A 19,062-nucleotide genomic window follows, 5' to 3' on the forward strand; every position below is an offset into this window, starting at 1 on the left:
CAGATTTTTTTCTAAGTGTCAAGGCTTTGCCTTATATAGTGTTACAATTAAAAACAGAAAACTGATGTGGGCGCTAAAACGTCCATAAGTGGCCGTTTTAGCGTCCATGCTTTACGTATGCTCAACTGCTTTTAACTGATTTCAACGCTAAAACGTTAAGGAATGACCGTTTTAGCGTCCAAACTTGGTGAATGCTCAACTAACTTTAACTGACTCCAACGCTAAAACGTTTGATTTGGACGTTTTAGCGGTGAAGACCAGAATCTTTTTCCACTTTAGGGCGCTAAAACGCATATTGCAGGCCGTTTTAGCGCCCAAGACCAGCAATTTTCCATCTTCTTAGTGTAGCAGCGCGCTAAAACGCTCTGTGTGGACGTTTTAGCGCTCATCACCAGCAAGTTTTGGCCTCTTCCTGTAACAGGGCGCTAAAACGCTCAGTGTGGACGTTTTAGCGCTCAACACTTAGGCAATTTTTCTCCTCTTGAGCTCCAGAATCTTCTTCCTTCTCCAGTTGTCTTTCAAGCTTGCTTTTCCTACAAGAATCATACAAATTTCCAATAAAGCTCTTGAACTTGTAATTGAGGACATCTTAGGACATTAACCTTGTTTTTCATCATTTAATCACACAATTTGATCCTAATTCCTGCTAAAAACCATGATGAACTAAGGGTTCATCACAATTCCCAGATTTGAATATTGTTGTCCTCAGCAATAACTTTAAAGACAGAGAAAGACTTGAGATTCTTTACACATGAAATTTATGAGGTTGGATTGAAATATGACAGATCAACTTTCCAAGATACAATCTAACAACCCAGCAATCTATCTTTTACTATGACTTGCTTAACCTCATTACAATGACTTTCAACAGATCAGTAAGATGAAATGCAGAGACCTTCAACACAAAACACCCCCTCACTTGGAACTTCTCAAAAATTGTGAGAATAAACTCTCTTGCACTCTAGTGTCTAAGGGTGTACTCATCACTCAATCTCCACTGCACTCAAACTACTATAAGCTTGCCCATCTTCTCACTTTCCATAGTTACAGTGATTCATAAGCAGAACAAAAGAGGCTTTGGTGGTATGACTTGACTAAGAATAGGATTCTGTATAGAAGAAGGAAAAATGGCTTGGCATGTAGTTGGCTAAAGGTAGGATTTGATGTTGCAGAAGGTTAGATAAATGGATCAGATTCAGATAAGAGGAGGATCACTATTGAATTTATCTATGTACTCCTTAATCCTTCTCATTCTCTTCTTCCTTTTCATTTGCTCTTTTCACCACCTTTTCTACAACTTTTCTTTTTCTTGAACTTCCTTCCTCCTTTTCTTCCAACTTTCAACACTTTGTGTTGTTTTGATTTCCCTTTTTCCTCATTTCCTTTTTCTTTTCCTTTTCCAAACCAAGCACTTTGTGCCTTTACTTCCTCATTTCCCTTTTTTTTTATTGCATTCTTCTTTTTCTCCAAATTTCCAACACTTAACACTTAATATTTTTGTTCATTGCAGAAACACCTTTCCTACAGAGCCTTCCTCCTTACCCCTTATCTGAACACATAATCTGAAAATTTAGGATCTGGAATAAGTGCAGGGCTCTTAGTTTTATCACAAAAATTCTGGCTTAAGGCTTCCATGCAATAAGAAAATTTGGTTCAAAAGAAAAATGCCTCAATGAGCTCTACTTTACAAACCATGAACTATTTCAAGTTAGAAACAGGGCAAGTTCTAGAGTTACTCATACAGTGAAGTGCTCTCTGAACAAAAAATTTCTGTATAGGCTTAATGTCTCACAGTTCAGAGTGCATGCTTGAATTCCTCTATATACATCAAACTGATCTCTCTACTCCTCACATAACATGAGTCATGCAAACATATCATTTAGCACATATGCAGGGATTTCAAATTGCATCAAAAAATGTTTAATCCATCATGTAAAACTTTGATCATCCTATCCTCATAAAATTCACATCATCTCAACTCTAAATCCAACCTTTGTACATATAAAACACTTCCTAAACTACCTAAAACTATATTCACAAGAATTTTAAAAGAAAGGATTGAAATGTTTTCCTGTTTGTGGCTCATCAACTGTGTGTCATCATCAACTGTGTGATTCCACCATAATCATGTCATTCATTCACACCCCATTCCCAGATTTAAACGTTGCTGTCCCCAGCAACTAATTTAAATCTAAAAAGCAGTTGACAAATTCTGAAACACATACACATATCAACAAATAGCAGCAGTACTATTTAAAAGTGCATCATTCAAACAGAGAATCTCAATGTACTAACAAATATACAAAATGAAAATAATACCACAATCAACTAAAAATATCCAAAATAAAACCATAAAACAGAAAATGTATAAAAACAAAATGAGAAGTCTAGTCAGTAGACTCTTCATCATCACTAAACACCAAATATGAGCCTGGATCAGCAGTAGGCAAGGGGTTGTATTCAGGATCAACACCCCTGTCCTCATCCATAGCACCAGTATCAGCAGCAGCAGCAGCAGTGGTCTCTGTGGTAGTAGCATCAACACCAGGCTGTCTCTCTGGAGTGGGTGCAACATGAGAAGATGTAGCACCATCAGTAGGCGCAGCTCCATCCACATGATCAGCATAGTGAGTCCGGGCCATTGCCTCAAAGGCTTCCTCCTCATCAGAATGAGGGTATACAGCAGGCTGATAATCAATAACATCTAAGCCCTGAGCCTCACATATAGATTTCAACATCGTCACCATATATGTCTGAAATGAGTGCTGGCTGGACTGCATAAACCGGAGACGCCTGCGCAAATGTCTCATTCGGAAGTCAGTGTTCACTGTCCATTGCTCCCCTGTCCTTAGCCTCTCTTCGAATTCATCATCACTCTGTGTTGTAGATTTCCTACCAGGAGTCAATCCTGTGACCTCCCATCCTCCTATCTTCAATTGCTTTGTTATCATTGCGGCATCAATTGTAGGGTGCAATTTGGTTGGTGCCCCATTATCAGTAACATCTACACCAGCTTTCTGACAAAGCAACTGAATCAAGGAACAGTGACCCAAAGCAGCAGAGTCACTGTCAGAGTGAGCCATATCATAAATGCTGTCCTGAAGGAGAATAGGAAGTTCCACCTTCGCCCTTGTCATGATAGTGTGAATCAGGACAGCTCTCTTCAGGATAACCTCTGCCTGGTTGGAAGAGGGCATGACATTTGAGATTACAAAGTGAAACCAGACTCTAGCCTCACCATTTAAATGCCTCAACCAAATCAACTTAGGGGCAACCTTATCCTTGGTTAACTCCCAAGTTTCACCAGGTTTGGCTATAGTCTGCAAAATAGGCTCAGCTGCCCCCATCTTGGTCCAGGTGTCAAAGTTTGGGTCACTCCTCCTTGGTGGAATTTCAATATTCTGCCAGTTTCTCCTGAACTCACAACTGGCATTGTGGATATAATCACAGAACCTTATCTTCAGCAGCTTTTGGATAGTGTGAGGATCATACTTCACTTTCTTTCCCCTCACCCAGCTAATGAAGGTCCTCTGGCCTCCTTGATCTCCATTAAATGCATTAGCAAAGAATTCCCTTGCTATGTTAGGACTGCTATCACCCAGTATTCTTCCAAAAGTTGCCCAATCCCTGGTCTTCAGCTGAGACTGAAACTGGGGATATTCATCCTGTTCTAGAACAAATTTTCTTTCTCTAACAAATGGCCTCTTGGAAGTCTTGTCAGTATACCTTTTCTCATGTTCCTCACTTTTCCAAAAGTGAGCATCAAACTGTGGGGTAAACTCAGCTTCAGTATCTCCTCCTTGATTCACTCTTGCTCGCTTCTTAAATCTCTTTTTCCCTTTTGTAGCAGGAGCTGGTTGAGAAGGAGAAGACATTGTGCCTACACAATAAGAGAAAATCAGTCCAAATGTCAAACAATTACATATCATGAATCCAATTCCACAATTCCAGATTTAGAACTTTTGTAGTGGGGAATTTTGATCAAAACATGTATGAATTACAACCCCACAATGCCATAATGTAGACCCTCAATTTTGTATGAAACAGGGCCTGGGCGCTAAAACGGTCGCACTGAGCGTTTTAGCGTCCTGGCCTGAAACGTGTGTAAAAACTGGACGGGCGCTAAAACGGTCACACTGAGCGTTTTAGCGCCAGGCCAATTTTTGGGTCAGGCATTTCCACGAACACCTTGTGTGTGTGTACGCTGGGTTGTTGTTTGAAGACAACTGAGAACCAACACTCACTGGATTTGTTGTCTCATTCCCAAAATACCAGTCAAAAGCCAAAGTTCAGGAGAATGATACCAATAAAACTAAATCAACATGCAATCCTACGAATGATACAGGCAATCAACATGTGAATGCCCTAGAAAATGCCCAATAATTGCATGCTTCAGATATGATAAGTGATGGAGGGAATTGAGATGAGTTACATACCTTGATGTTGATGAGAAGATGTGGAAGAAACTACGAAGATGGATGATACAAATGTGAGATAAGGTGGGCGTTGTGGAAAACCGAGGCAAAGTATAAGAATGTAAGAGGAAAAGAGAAGAGGAACTCTGTTATATCGAATTAGTGACAGGGCGCTAAAACGTTGGCTTACCAGCGTTTTAGCGTCCTTGTCCAGAGAAAAATACACACTTTGTGCAGCACAGCGCTAAAACGGTCAGACTTAGCGTTTTAGCGCTGTTGGCCAGAGTGCATGGATTGGTGTTGTCAGTGAACGCTAAAACGCTCATAATGAACGTCTTAGCGCGCACAACCAGAGAGTTTCATAATGATGGAACTCTGGGGACGCTAAAACGGTCATGGTTGACGTTTTAGCACCCAGCACATAGCAAAAATTTTCTCTTTGATTTTTCAAAAAAAATTTCCCCTTTTCTTCTTCCTCTTATGGATATGGTATGAACATAGAATTACATACCTAGTACAGTGGGTTGCCTCCCACTCAGCGCTTGTTTAACGTCACGAGCCTGACGGTTATGATCTATTTTACCTCTAATAGAGCAACTGTCAGTAGTTGCCTATCCACAGCACTTCCAACATATAACTTCAATCGTTGACCATTGACTGTAAAACTTCTGTCCGAATCCAAAGAACTGATTTCTACAGCCCCATATGGTTTCATATCCTTTACCACAAATGGTCCAGACCATCTAGACTTTAACTTCCCTGGGAACAGCTTCAACCTGGAATTGAACAGAAGTACTTGATCCCCTACCTTGAAGTCTCTAGGTGTGATCTTCCTATCATGCCATAGCTTTGTCTTTTCCTTATACAAACTAGCACTTTCATAAGCAGACAAACGAAACTCATCCAATTCATCCAGTTGTAATAATCTTTTCTGTCCCGCTGCTTTGGAATCAAAATTCAGATATCTCACAGCCCACAAAGCCTTGTGCTCCAATCCAACTGGCAAATGGCATGCTTTTCCAAACAACAACTGAAATGGAGACATCCCAATAGGAGTTTTGAAAGCGGTCCTGTATGCCCATAAGGTGTCATCAAGTTTCTTGGACCACTAGGTCCTAGCATTCCCAACAGTCTTCTCCAATATTCTCTTCAATTCCCTGTTGGAAATCTCAACCTGACCACAAGTCTGTGGGTGATATGGAGTGCTTATTTTGTGCCTTACTCCATATTTAGCCAAGGCATACTCCACCATCCTATTATCAAAATGAGTGCCCCCATCACTAATGATAGCTCTAGGGACTCCAAATCTTGAAAATATATTCTTTCTCAGAAAAGCAATCACCACCCTGGAATCATTGGTTGGTGTAGGTATAGCCTCAAACCATTTGGAAACATAATCAACTGCCACCAATATATAATTGTTAGAGTAGGAAGAAGGGAAAGGTCCCATAAAATCCATACCCCAAACATCAAAGATCTCCACTTCCTGGATATTGTTCAACGGCATTTCATGTCGCCTAGAAATATTCCCAGTTCTCTGACAGTTGTCACATGCCTCCACAAACTTCTTTGCATCCTTGTACAAAGTGGGCCAGTAGAAGCCACTCATCAAAACTTTTGTTGCAGTTCTCTCACCTGCAAAATGTCCACCATATGCAGAACCATGACAATGCCACAACACATCCTTCTGTTCTTCCTCTGGAATACACCGTCGGATCACACTATCTGAACATCTACAGAAAAGATATGGCTCATCCCAAATATACCTCTTAACATCATGCAGAAATTTCTTCCTCTGTTGCCATGTTAAATCCTTAGGCATCAATCCAACAGCTTTATTGTTGGCAAAATCAGCAAACCATGGTGGTGTACTGATAGATAAGACTTTATCCCCAACCATCTTTGTTACAACACATATTGCCAAAACATGTTCATCAGGAAACTCTTCTCTGATCACTACTTCTGGCCCTTCTTGAAGCTCTTTTTCTGTAATCCTGGATAAGTGATCAGCCACCAAATTTTCAACTCCCTTTTTGTCCTTGATTTCTACCTCAAACTCTTGCAACAGTAACAACCAGCGGAGCAATATGGGTTTAGCATCCTGCTTGCTCAACAAATACTTTAAAACTGCATGGTCAGTGTAAACAATAACTTTTGATCCTAACAGATATGGCCCGAATTTGTCAAATGCATACACAATAGCCAGTAATTCTTTTTCTGTAGTAGCATAATTCTTTTGTGCATCATTTAAGATCTTAATGGCATAGTAAATGACATGCAACAATTTATTCACTCTTTGGCCCAATACCACTCCTACGGCATAGTCACTGGCATCACACATTAATTCAAATGGTAATGAAAAATCAGGTGCCATCATAATAGGTGCAGTGGTCAACTTTTCTTTTAAAACATGAAATGCATGCAAACATTGATAGATCTATTTGCAAGATGCAGAATAAGATTGGTCTCCTTCAAAGTGTTGATTCCCAAAGCTCTACATACTGTCAACGGCATCAAGTTTATACTGGCTCCCAAATCGCACAATGCCTTTCCCACCTCCACATCTCCTATAGCAATAGAGATACTGAAGCTTCCTGGATCTTTCATTTTTGTTGGAAGCTTCTTCTGGATTAGGGCACTACACTCTGCTGTTAGGGCCACTGTCTCACCATCAGTTAATTTCCTCTTCTTAGTAAGAAGATCCTTCATGAATTTTGCATAGTGAGACATATTTTCCAGTGCTTCAGAAAATGGTATGTTAATTTGTAAATTTTTGAAGATATCCAGAAATCTTGCATAGTGCTGCTTCTGAATCTCTTTCTTCAACCTCTGAGGGTAGGGAACTTTAGCATAGGGAGATAAACTAACTGGCTGTTCTTTCTTGTCAGCCATCTTCTTCTTTTCCCACTTCATCATCTTTCGTGGGGAAGCATTTTTACCAACTTCTACCTCTCCTTCATTCTTATTGTCCTTCCCTTCCTCTTCTTTGTCAACTCCAACTATAACATCACTAACAACTACTTCCTTCTCACTTTTCTCATTTCTCATTTTCTCTCCTTCATCATAAGAGACTACATCTTCAATAACAACCTCTTCTTCATTCTTTTTATTTTCCACCTTCTTTTTCCCTGGTTGAAGTACCAACCCACTTCTTGTCATAATTGCTTTACAGTGCTCCTTAGGATTCACCAGTGTATCACTTGGAAATTTCCCTTGTGGTCTCTCTGATATCTGTCTTGATAATTGACCAATCTGGGTCTCCAAATTTCTGATTGATGCTTCCTGATTTCTGAAAGAAGTTCTGGTCTCCTGCATGAATGCAGTTGTCTCTTCCCTGAATGAAGTAGAACCCTGAATATAATCCTGAGTTGTCTTAGATAACTGAGCAAACGCTTTCTCCCATGCAGCAGGATCACTTGACTGCTCCTTCATATGTGGTGGTGGAGGATGTAATGGTGGATTCAATTGGTGGTTGGAACTATAGCTGAATCCTGGGTGTTGATTCTTGTTTTTCCATGGTGGCATATAAACATTCTTTCCCTGATTGTTGTAGTTCCTTTGATTATTCTGATCATACCACACTCCATTCACCTCTGCTTGTTCTTATGATCCCCCATAATCACACTCCTCTGTCACATGGCCCTTACCACAGATAGCACATACACTCTTTGTTTCCACAGCAGCTACTTTTTGTGAAGAGAGTTGCTTAATAAGGGTATCTAATTGTTGCTGCTGTTGTCTCTGTGTCTGCATCAGTTGATCATTCCTTGCCAACAAAGCATCATACCCATCCAACCTGATAATTCCTGTCCTTCTGTCAGCCACTGGAGCATTATCAAATTCTTGAGATGCTAATGACTCAAAGATATCCAAGGCTTCTTGAGGGGTCTTGGTAGTCAATGATCCACCAGCAGTGGCATGCACCAAGGTTTTAGTGTTAGTGGTCATTCCTTGCAGGAACATTGCTGCTTGTTTCCATGCCTCAATTCCATGCTGTGGACATTTCCTCAACAAAGTCTTGAATCTCTCCCAAGCCTCATAAATAAATTCTGACTCTTTCTGCTTAAAGCTTGTAATTTCATCCTTCAACTTGGCCCTTTTGGATGCTGAGAAAAACCTTCGCAAGAACTTGGTTTGCAAATCATCCCAAGTTGTTATACTTCCTTGTGGCAATGATTGCAGCCATCTCCTTGCATCATCCGTCAGTGAATGAGTGAATAGTCTCAACAGAATTGCATCTCTTGTGACACCATTTATCTTCACAGTATCACTCAACAATAGGAAGTTCTCTATGTGCAAGTAAGGGTCCTCCACACTGGTTCCAGCAAACTGATCCTTCTGCACCAAATGTATCAAAGCAGGCTTCAATTCAAAGTTGTTGGGCTCCACTGTTGGGCGCACAACACTCCCAATTGGAGGAACCACTGCAGGAGTCATGTAATCTCCCAGTGTCCTCTATGGTGGTGGTGGTCTGTGATTCTCTGCCATTATATCTTCCTGATTAACTGTACTTGATTCACCAATTTCTTGTAACTGTCTCCTTTTCCTGGCTGCCCTTTTGTGCTTCCTCAATGTCCTTTCTAATTCTGGATCATACAACAACAAATTTGGATCAAATGTACCTCGCATGTACCAGAATCAAAATTGACCAGAAATTTAACATAAACTAAAATACTGAAAAAAAAGGATTCAATCTTAGAATTCTATAGTATCAGTTACTGTTAAAAACAAATTCCCCGGCAACGGCGCCAAAAACTTGTTGGACGTTTAGCAAGTGCACTAGTCGTACAAGTAATAAAATGATGAGTAAAGATCGTTCCCACGAGGAATTGTGTTCAAACACCAATATACCATAGAAAACTAATTTGAATCAAATAAGAGTTTGTAAAAATCATGAATAATTTGTCACCAGAAAATTGATTTTGAGTAAATTGACACAAAGTAAATATGGATTAGGAATTAATAAAAACAACAAGTAGTCAGAAAACAACTTTCCTCCATGATAACCCATATAAAAATTGATCATATGATGAATTCCTTTCCATGTGATGTTAATAAACCTTTTACTTATCATCAAGATGTAATCCCTTACTACCCTGATAGAAACATTAATCAGAAACCCCAATCCCTTGGTGATTTCTTTCTTAATACATGCATAAAATACTAAGGTTTTAAGATTACATCAGAACTCTAGCATCAATCCCTTGAGTACTAGAATTCTGATGTTGAGATTATCAAATACAGAAGTCATATAAACATCCCTGTTATATACTACTTCTTTGATAGAAATAATTAACTCAGAAAATCTCAAATCAGCACATGAAAAATACTTCATCATATTAATCAAATCAACATAATATTATCATGGAGTTCCATTGCATTCAGACTACAAAGACTCTACTCAGACATGACTAAGGAATAAATAAGAGAAGAAGAAACAAACTTCATTTCCATGTTGAAAGTCTTTAATCTCCAAACTATTACAAGGAAATCCTAATACAAAAACTAAGAGAATTTAGAGAGAAGTCAGACTAAGTTTTAGAGAGAGAGAGAGTTCAGATCCCCCAAGATTTTTTTCTAAGTGTCAAGGCTTTGCCTTATATAGTGTTACAATTAAAAACAGAAAACTGATGTGGGCGCTAAAACGTCCATAAGTGGCCGTTTTAGCGTCCATGCTTTACGTATGCTCAACTGCTTTTAACTGATTTCAACGCTAAAACGTTAAGGAATGACCGTTTTAGCGTCCAAACTTGGTGAATGCTCAACTAACTTTAACTGACTCCAACGCTAAAACGTTTGATTTGGACGTTTTAGCGGTGAAGACCATAATCTTTTTCCACTTTAGGGCGCTAAAACGCATATTGCAGGCCGTTTTAGCGCCCAAGACCAGCAATTTTCCATCTTCTTAGTGTAGCAGCGCGCTAAAACGCTCTGTGTGGACATTTTAGCGCTCATCACCAGCAAGTTTTGGCCTCTTTCTGTAACAGGGCGCTAAAACGCTCAGTGTGGACGTTTTAGCGCTCAACACCAGCAAGTTTTTGCCTCTTCCTGTAACAGGGCGCTAAAACGCTCAGTGTGGACGTTTTAGCGCTCAACACTTAGGCAATTTTTCTCCTCTTGAGCTCCAGAATCTTCTTCCTTCTCCAGTTGTCTTTCAAGCTTGCTTTTCCTACAAGAATCATACAAATTTCCAATAAAGCTCATGAACTTGTAATTGAGGACATCTTAGGACATTAACCTTGTTTTTCATCATTTAATCACATAATTTGATCCTAATTCCTGCTAAAAACCATGATGAACTAAGGGTTCATCATACAGAAACAGAATTCAAAAGCCACTATGAGACAGAACGTGTTAAGCGTACTTCCTAGCAAATTTTCAGTTACTATATAAAAAATTTCCTTTCAATGCATGCTCTAAAAATAATTTCAATAACAATACGATATCAAGATATAGTGTTACATCACTCTACATATAAATGATAATTCACCCACAAGTAGTCATGTCATAATGAAGGTAAGTCATGGATCTCAAAAATAACATGATTGTAAACGCACATTTTTATTCTTAATATGAATTTAATAAAGTAGTAACACATATACGTATTCTCTTATTCAACTTCCGTTGGTTTGTTTTTAGGTGCTACCAAAATCAATAATTACTTGTTTTCGCAAAATTTCTTCCCTTTTTATACATGAGGTTTATAGTTCAACAACATACGAGTTCTATAACTATAGACAAGTCAAAATTCAATAAGACCTAGGATAGACACGTCATTGTAAAGATAACAGGGGGTTGGATAGACTGTATAATAAAATTAGACAAATCCGAAAATTGACTCAAGGGAAATCACACATACCAAGAAGCTATGCACGGTTCTTTCATGATATAAACTTGATGCACCCTTTTAAAATAATTTCTTCCATAACGATAACTAACATTTATGACAACATAACACTTTAAATTCTAGGAAGGCTTCTATGATTCTCTAGTTTTTATTTCGTTGGATAGTTTGATATTTGATAACGGAAAAGTTTCACAAGGCATCGAGAAGGAGACAAAATTGAAAGCATATGGATGAAGATAACGAATCAGCCAAAGGGAACAAAATAAAATAAAGACTCAGTGAAACGAGATCGTTCAAAGCATGCACAATTACCTGTTCAGTCCAGCATATTTTTAAATTTAATTCAGATAATCTTTCTTTATTTGTTCATGCAGTATTCTTGCAACGTTTAAAATCTAGACCCACAACTTCAACAATCACCAAAAAGAAAACTTAATATAACCAGATGCAAGTTTAAAAATAGTTACATCACACATGGCAACCTAACACGTAGGAACTAGAATGACAAATATCACTCACTTTGTTTAACAGCTTCTTTCTCAAGAATGATGTCTAGTGCTAATTCACCATTAGAAAAATTTGTAATAGCAGTAGACCCACTTGTTAAGTCTTAATTAACTCCTATCCTACTATCCCAGGGCATTAATTAAATCTTCTTAGACATATGTGTTATTCCTACGTAATTTGTCTTCGTACAGTTTTAAGGTCAAACAATAAATCTTCTGAAGGCTAGTCATCTACATTAATTATCATGGTTATAACACAGCTACACAAATCAGTTATAAACCTTGTGGAAGTAGTGGAAGGAACAATGATTTCTATTATCTAACAATGTAATGCAATTATAACACACCAGAAAGTCGTAGATCATAAAAACAAAGACAATGTTACAGCCTTAATTAACACTAATTCTATGTTCTAGGAGGATTAACCGAAACTACTTAGGTAAATGACCAATCCCTACATCAATTTTCAAAATTACGTCACTGCTTCTATTCTTGAACATATTAACTACTTACGCCGAAACAGAATTTGTGAAGAGTAACAATTTCTACTATTCAACTATACAAACAGCCACGCCATACAAGAAAATGTCATCATTCACTAAGGCAATTATTTAACAGCAATAATTCTACACGATTCAAAACATCACTTCCTTGAACATTATCTCAAGCATAGACAGGGATACAATCTTAGGAATTTCATGGAGAACAGAATTGACAATTAACTATTAATGCAAGCAGCAATTTAATATTTCACACGGTGTTCTGATACAAGTACATCCCAGAATAACCATGAGTGTGCGCACACACCCTACGCGCCAGTGAGTTGATCAGGCTCACCTCCTTGCATTGAGGTGTGCATAAAAATGTTTGATACTGGATACCATAAGTACCATTACGCACAAGGGATCAAGCAACAACAGCTAGCAAGCAATTCAAAAATCACATTCCAATATCAGCAGTGAAACAATGTACTTTTAACATGCAGCAAGACAACCAATTCACGGTTATAAACAAATAGTAATAATTCAGTGACTATGCCAACAACCAACATATTCAAGCAACAATCATTCACAACCAAGTACAAACAGCAAACAATTCATTAAAACAAACACCTTGAATCAAAACTCTGCTCTGATACCAATTAGTGTAACACCCTCTCTTGTAGGCCTCCAAGAGAGTTGTTTGGGAATTAGAGTTCTTTTATAGTATCTTAGAGACTGAGAAAAAAAAATCACTTTTACATTGCCAATTAAAACTCAAGAGGGGATCTGGTTAATTACAAAAATCAGAGTACGCAAAATTTCTTAAACTTACTAAAAATATAATTTTCCTGATAGACCTTGCTGTCTTTAAAAATTTGTATAAAATCCAGTTCAACAATTCAAAAATATATTCTTTGTAATCTGGAAACTAGACATCTGGGACTTCACGTTCATATAAAATAATAGTGATTTGGAGTTCGATTGCCCCTCGAAACATAACTCACAAAATAAGAGATAAAACAGTGATAATATCACAAACGTCCTGGCTGGTAAAATTCATAATAAATCGAGCTTTCAGAATTTCTTTGCAAGGTTTATATATAATGAAACTAGACACCTGGGGCTACGCGTGCATATAAATTATAAGAAACTCGGAGGTCCGTAGCCCCAGTACGACAACTTAGAAAGTGCTCACAAAGACTTTTCAAAACTCAGCATTTAGATAACATGTCAAAACATCAGTATCAAAAACCGAGGACACGAAAGCTTACCTTGCAAGCTAACAATCCAATGCCAAGAGTCCACACAGCTCAAGGTCCACACACAACAGTATCACAATCTGATTTGGACCAATAATAACATCAATATCCATACTCTATAAGCATACAATAAAAGACAACGCCTTTTCTTTACGTTTTACGTCTTTAGGCTCCTCACCAAACCACAAGCCCTTAAATACATAGGATCTGACTTAGTTAAGTTATTACAGAAGTTCAACTTCATCAAACTAGGGTCCACAAACCCATACAAACCCTCTGTATGAACAGTGCAGCTACTTTTCTTCGAAAATCCAGAATATCCGGATATTTGTCGGGGACATATCCGGATATCCAATATCCGGATATCTCTCTGCCAATATCCGAATATCAATATCTGGATATCCAGAACCCCATATCCAGATATCCATATCCATATCCGGATATCCAGAAACCTATCTCCGGATATCCATATCTGGATATTTCGCGACAGAATGCAGTTTTGTATTTTCGCGAAGATATCCCATCAAGGTTCCATTTTTAACACTTTACAACGTTAAAGCATGCATCTTTAGGTCCACTTAGGTTCATATATCAGTTGGTTACTTGTTTAACTCATTAAACATGCCAAGACACCAACTTTAACCCATTAAACTCATGATCAAAGGTTGGTAACACTTACCCAAGCTTAAAACTCAGCAAGAAAGGCTATTGGAGCTCACCACACTGCCTCTACAGTTCTGCCTACCAAAGAATACGAAAATGGCACACCAAAGGTTGGTTCTTTGTACCAAAGATAACTCCTTCAACCTCCAAATACTAAGACCAAGGCTCTCACCAAAAGAAACAAGAACTCAGCCTTCACAACCACAAAACTCAGAACCCAAAACTCAGAAATGGAGTCTCCTACTCACTCCAAATGCAAGTCCTCACCCACTCAAGGTGTTTAGGTGAAGGAAGAGTTGAGAAATGGCACTCAAGGCTCACTAGAAGAAGGAAGGAAGGCAATGGAATAGTGCACAAAGGCTGGTCAGCCTCCAAGGTCACGTAGGAAATCTGTTATGGCTAGTTTTGAGCCAAGTAATGTATTTATAGTCACTTAAGTTTTAAACGATAATATTATCATTAATAGCTATTTTTAGCATTTTAATCTCAAACTTAGGATTCTGAACCTACTCATTTTTCTAAGATTTATAATATTTTTATTTTATTTTTCGTAGCACCTTTCCGGTATACGCTTTTCCATAGCCATTATCAGTTCTGGCACCAGTTCTCATTATTTTAACTTGAAACTCGTTTTACAAGTCCTATATATTATTCTTGGAATATTCATGCACTTATTATAATTTTCCCGGATACTTTTTCGAAACGCATTTATACCGAGTAGCAGAACCGGTATATGCGCTTTTCGTCCGAAAAGCGACTTTCAGCACTATTAGCCACTTTTTATATTTATTTAAGCCTCATAATAATTATTAGGGTCAATTATGAAATTTTTTCCTAATTCCTCATAATTAATTAATTAACTTCCTTAATTAACGGTGCAGGTTGTTACATATCCGGATATCTCCAACCCCATATCTGGATATCATATCCAGATATTTTGCGGCATAATGCAGTTTCTGAATTTTGCGAGATATCACTCCCAAAGTTCCATTTTTAAGACTTTTAAGCGTTAAAACATGCTTCTTTAGACTCATCTAGGTCAGTGATGGTGTTAACTACTTAAACCTATCATTTTTCATGCCAAGACTTGATCTTTAACAAAGGAAAACTCATGATGAAGGTTCAACAACTTACCCCAAGCTCTAAAACAGAGATAAATGATGCTCTTGGAGCTCACAAGTCAGCTCCAAGGTGCTGACTCCAAGGGTACACGAAAATGACACTCAAGCAAGGTCCTTTCTTCACAAGGATTGCTTCTTGGAGCTTCAACAACCAAAGGAAAGACTCCCACACCACTCAACTCAAAAGCAGCCCCTTCCCAACACACACACAACACCCACAACTCCGAATATGACACCTTTTATACTAATCCTATATATTATTCTAGTAGTATTCTGATACTTATTATAATTTTTCGGGATACTTCATCGGTACGCGTTTATACAGTAAGGCATAACCGATATATGCATTTTTCGTCAGAAAAGCGACTTTCCACATTGTTAATCACTTACTATAATTATTTAAGCCTTCTCATAATTATTAGGGTCAATTAAGGAATTATCCCATCAATCTCTTAATTAATTACTTAAATTCCGTAATTAACGGTGCGAGTTCTTACACTAACAGTAGTAGTTTAATTAGTTCCTCTCTTCGTTTAACTCTGAAATTTCATTTTCTTAACCTAGATATTTTCTAGGAATTATCTTATTTTTACATTAATTTTTCGAGACACTTTGCCGATATGCACTTTATACATAGCCAGTATTAGTTCTGACATCACAGCTTATTATTTTCACCCCAAACTTGATATCCTTAACCTAGACATTTTTCTAGCAATAATTATATTTTTACTATAATTTTTTGTAATACTTCATCGGTACACATTTATACCGTGAAGAAGAACCTGTATCTACATTTTTCATCAGAAAAGCGATTTAAGGGTTATTTGACCTTTTCGATAATTATTCTAATCCTTCTATATTTACCCAAAGTCAATTATAGAATTATTTCTTATATTTATAATTAAATTATTTAAATTCCTAATTTACAAAACACATAAGAAATCCTAGGAACGGATCATCCAGGGAAACGAAGTCCCCATAATGTCGCTACTATGGAGATGCATGCCAACAGTTCTCTTGAGGGTGCACAAGGACATTTGTCTCCTAGACTTGTTTCTGAACGTGGGTAGCTAGACAATTAGCAACCCTGTTGCCTTCCCTCACTACAAAAAAACTGGCGAGTAGGCACATTTGTTTACCTATCAGACAAGTAAGGAGTACTCTCTCAAGTGCTTAAGTAACAAAGGCCACACTCTCCTTCGAAGAACTTTTTTTCCTTCTCCCAAATTTTGTGTTCTAATATACCCAAGCAACATCCTCATCAACGTCGTATATCTAGCCATGTTTTGTTGATCACCATCTCTGTCTTCTTCGTTTTCCACTCCATCTCTGCCTTCTGTGCTTCCCTGGTTCGCCTTCATGGTGTCCGCAGCCAAACCCTAACAGAGCCTAGAGTTTTTTCATTCCCAAAAAAGTAGCTATTAAATAAACGAGTGATTTGTCCTTTCCAATAAGTATTCTTAGATCTAGTTCAAAGCGAGAGAAAACGGGGAAAAGAGTGAGAGCGTAAAATGATGAATTAGCAGAAAAAATGTAAACTAATTTTGAAATTAATTATTTTCCATCTAGTCATATTAATATTTATAATGAAATGAAGATAGAAAACGGTGACTAACAGGAAGAAATATTGGTTTACGGAAGACAATATAAATGTTCTATTTTTATCTTTGAATATTGCTATTGTTGAGTATGGGACATAACCAATTTACATTGGTGTAAAAATAAAAATTTTATACCTAATCTTAGTCATTGATATACTTATATCTAACAAAAAAAATTTGGACAAATATATCTAACAAAATTAATTTATTAGTCATATGAATTGTTATATATAAGTGAGCTTTTTGTAAAAGCTTTATTACTTGAAAAGGTTTTGTTATAGCTTTTTGCATTAACCTAATTGAAATGCAATCAATAAAATATATTTAACCCTAATGTGAACATGCCTAATTGTTTTACTTTTTATAGAAAAAGGAATAATGAAGAAATAGCATATTACAAAGAAAGACGGTAAGACATCCTTAAAAAAAGAAAAAGAAAAGAAAAGAAAGAAAGAACCAATGTAACAACGATATTCGAATCTCTTGTTCATCTCTGACAAAGAAACACATCTGATCTTTACAATTGTGGAACCGCGAAAGAGAGACAACGTATCTTTACAATTGCCACATCCTCTACAACTAAATCAAAGAAAACAATACAAATACATGGAACCGACCAATACTCCAAAGAAACCTAACTACAGAACAATACAAAGGAAAAGTAACTAGTGAACAATAACAAAAAAGACGAGTGACAACATCTGAAATTGAGGAAAAGATTGCAAATACAACATTGTATTTACTTAAATCATTCGTTGACATTGCATCTACATAAAGGACATGTATCGCGAATCTTGAGCCACTTAGCGATGCAATCCCGATGAAACATGTGTGAGCAAGGCAAGCCAATTGTTTCTCTTGACCCAATCTCCACGAGACAAATAGAACAATCTGTGATGGAAGAAGACTCTGCTTCAATCGTGTCCTCTTCAAGATTTTGAAAATAATCTTGTGTCGTGGACTCCTCACTTGAAACACCACTATGCAAGTCGACTGAATCAAAGACATAGCCTCTTTCTGTTTCATTGTTCTGCATGTTGTGGTTGTAATCCAATGCCACACGATCTCTGATATTTCTTTGCATGTTGTTGGTGTAAGTGAAGCCCGATGAATCAAGAACCCAAACGTCGTCCATAAGAACCCCCTCTCGGTGAGCATTCAAACCCATAAAAGGTACTAAGAAAGAAGCCATTCTTGGTCGAGAAAGAGAGAAAGAGAGTGAGTGAAAGAGAGAGAGAGAGAGAGAGAGATATGTAGAGAAAGTGGGAAAGTTTACTTGAGGCGAGATGAAGCGGTAATTTATAGACTTCACTTCTTAGTTGTTATTCAATGTTCATTAGCTGGATTATTATTCTGTTTTTTTATTACCGTTTCAATTCCTACTTGTTATGTTTCTTTATTCAAATTAAAGAAACAGGATTACCCTAAACGTGTTTGAAAACCTAATTTGCATTTATTAGATTTACTCTTCCTGATTTTCTTTATTTTCTTTCCTGTTTTTTTTTTAAAAATTTAAATGCCTCTTTTATATTTCTTTATTGAAAAAAGGACATAATCGAAATATGCATTTATTATGCATAACGAAAAATAGTTTCCTGCTTAATTGGAAGTTTGGAAGAGAAAATATATAAAGCCAAAATAATAATAGTGATAATCAAATATTGCAAACCAGACGTCATACCTTACCACCAGGGAGGAGCTGTAAAAATGCTATAGTTCCATAGCTGTAATCAAAACCTTTGTATGATTAAAACAAAGAAAAAGTAAAAGCTATAGCTTCAAATTTTATCATAGCTTATTACCTGATTAACAAGAAAGAATGTTATCATTGCCAAAATGCATACAAGATATTGAAAATGCTATGCAAGGATTTCAAATCTTGCAGATGAGAACATGACACAAACATAACTACCATGTAAAACACAAAATATTCAGATTAGTAGCAAACTCATTACTTGACACTAAGATTTTCAACTGAGTATTTAAAATTATCCCCAAAATCTAATTTTTTTTTTTTTATTCATTAGAAAATTACCACTGAATATAAACCCCACTATGCTAAGAAACATTTGAGTAAAAATATATATTTGGAAAAAATGCAAGAGCAGTTACAAGTTTTGAAGTGCTGATCCTCATATGCTGGAATAAGCAGGGCTCAGATCTAAGAG

The 19,062-nt window shown here is 37.2% G+C and overlaps 1 protein-coding gene and 1 non-coding gene across 2 annotated transcripts; one reads left to right on the forward strand and one right to left on the reverse strand.

Moving 5' to 3' along the window:
• The first annotated feature begins 8,400 nt into the window (after nucleotides 1-8,400).
• LOC133288155 (small nucleolar RNA R71) lies at nucleotides 8,401-8,507 on the forward strand. Its single transcript, XR_009748333.1, has one exon. It is a non-coding gene; the product is annotated as a small nucleolar RNA R71 (small nucleolar RNA).
• Nucleotides 8,508-17,642: 9,135 nt separating this feature from the next.
• On the reverse strand, nucleotides 17,643-18,086 carry LOC133288153 (E3 ubiquitin-protein ligase SIS3-like). Its single transcript, XM_061485850.1, has one exon. It carries the CDS (start codon nucleotides 18,084-18,086, stop codon nucleotides 17,643-17,645), a length of 444 nt encoding a protein of 147 aa, XP_061341834.1.
• Between the last annotated feature and the right edge of the window lie 976 nt (nucleotides 18,087-19,062).

This window comes from Gastrolobium bilobum, unplaced genomic scaffold (assembly GCF_033153095.1).
Source record: "Gastrolobium bilobum isolate Gb01-03AN ecotype WA unplaced genomic scaffold, APGP_CSIRO_Gbil_v1 utg47784, whole genome shotgun sequence".
Taxonomy (NCBI): Eukaryota; Viridiplantae; Streptophyta; class Magnoliopsida; order Fabales; family Fabaceae; genus Gastrolobium; species Gastrolobium bilobum.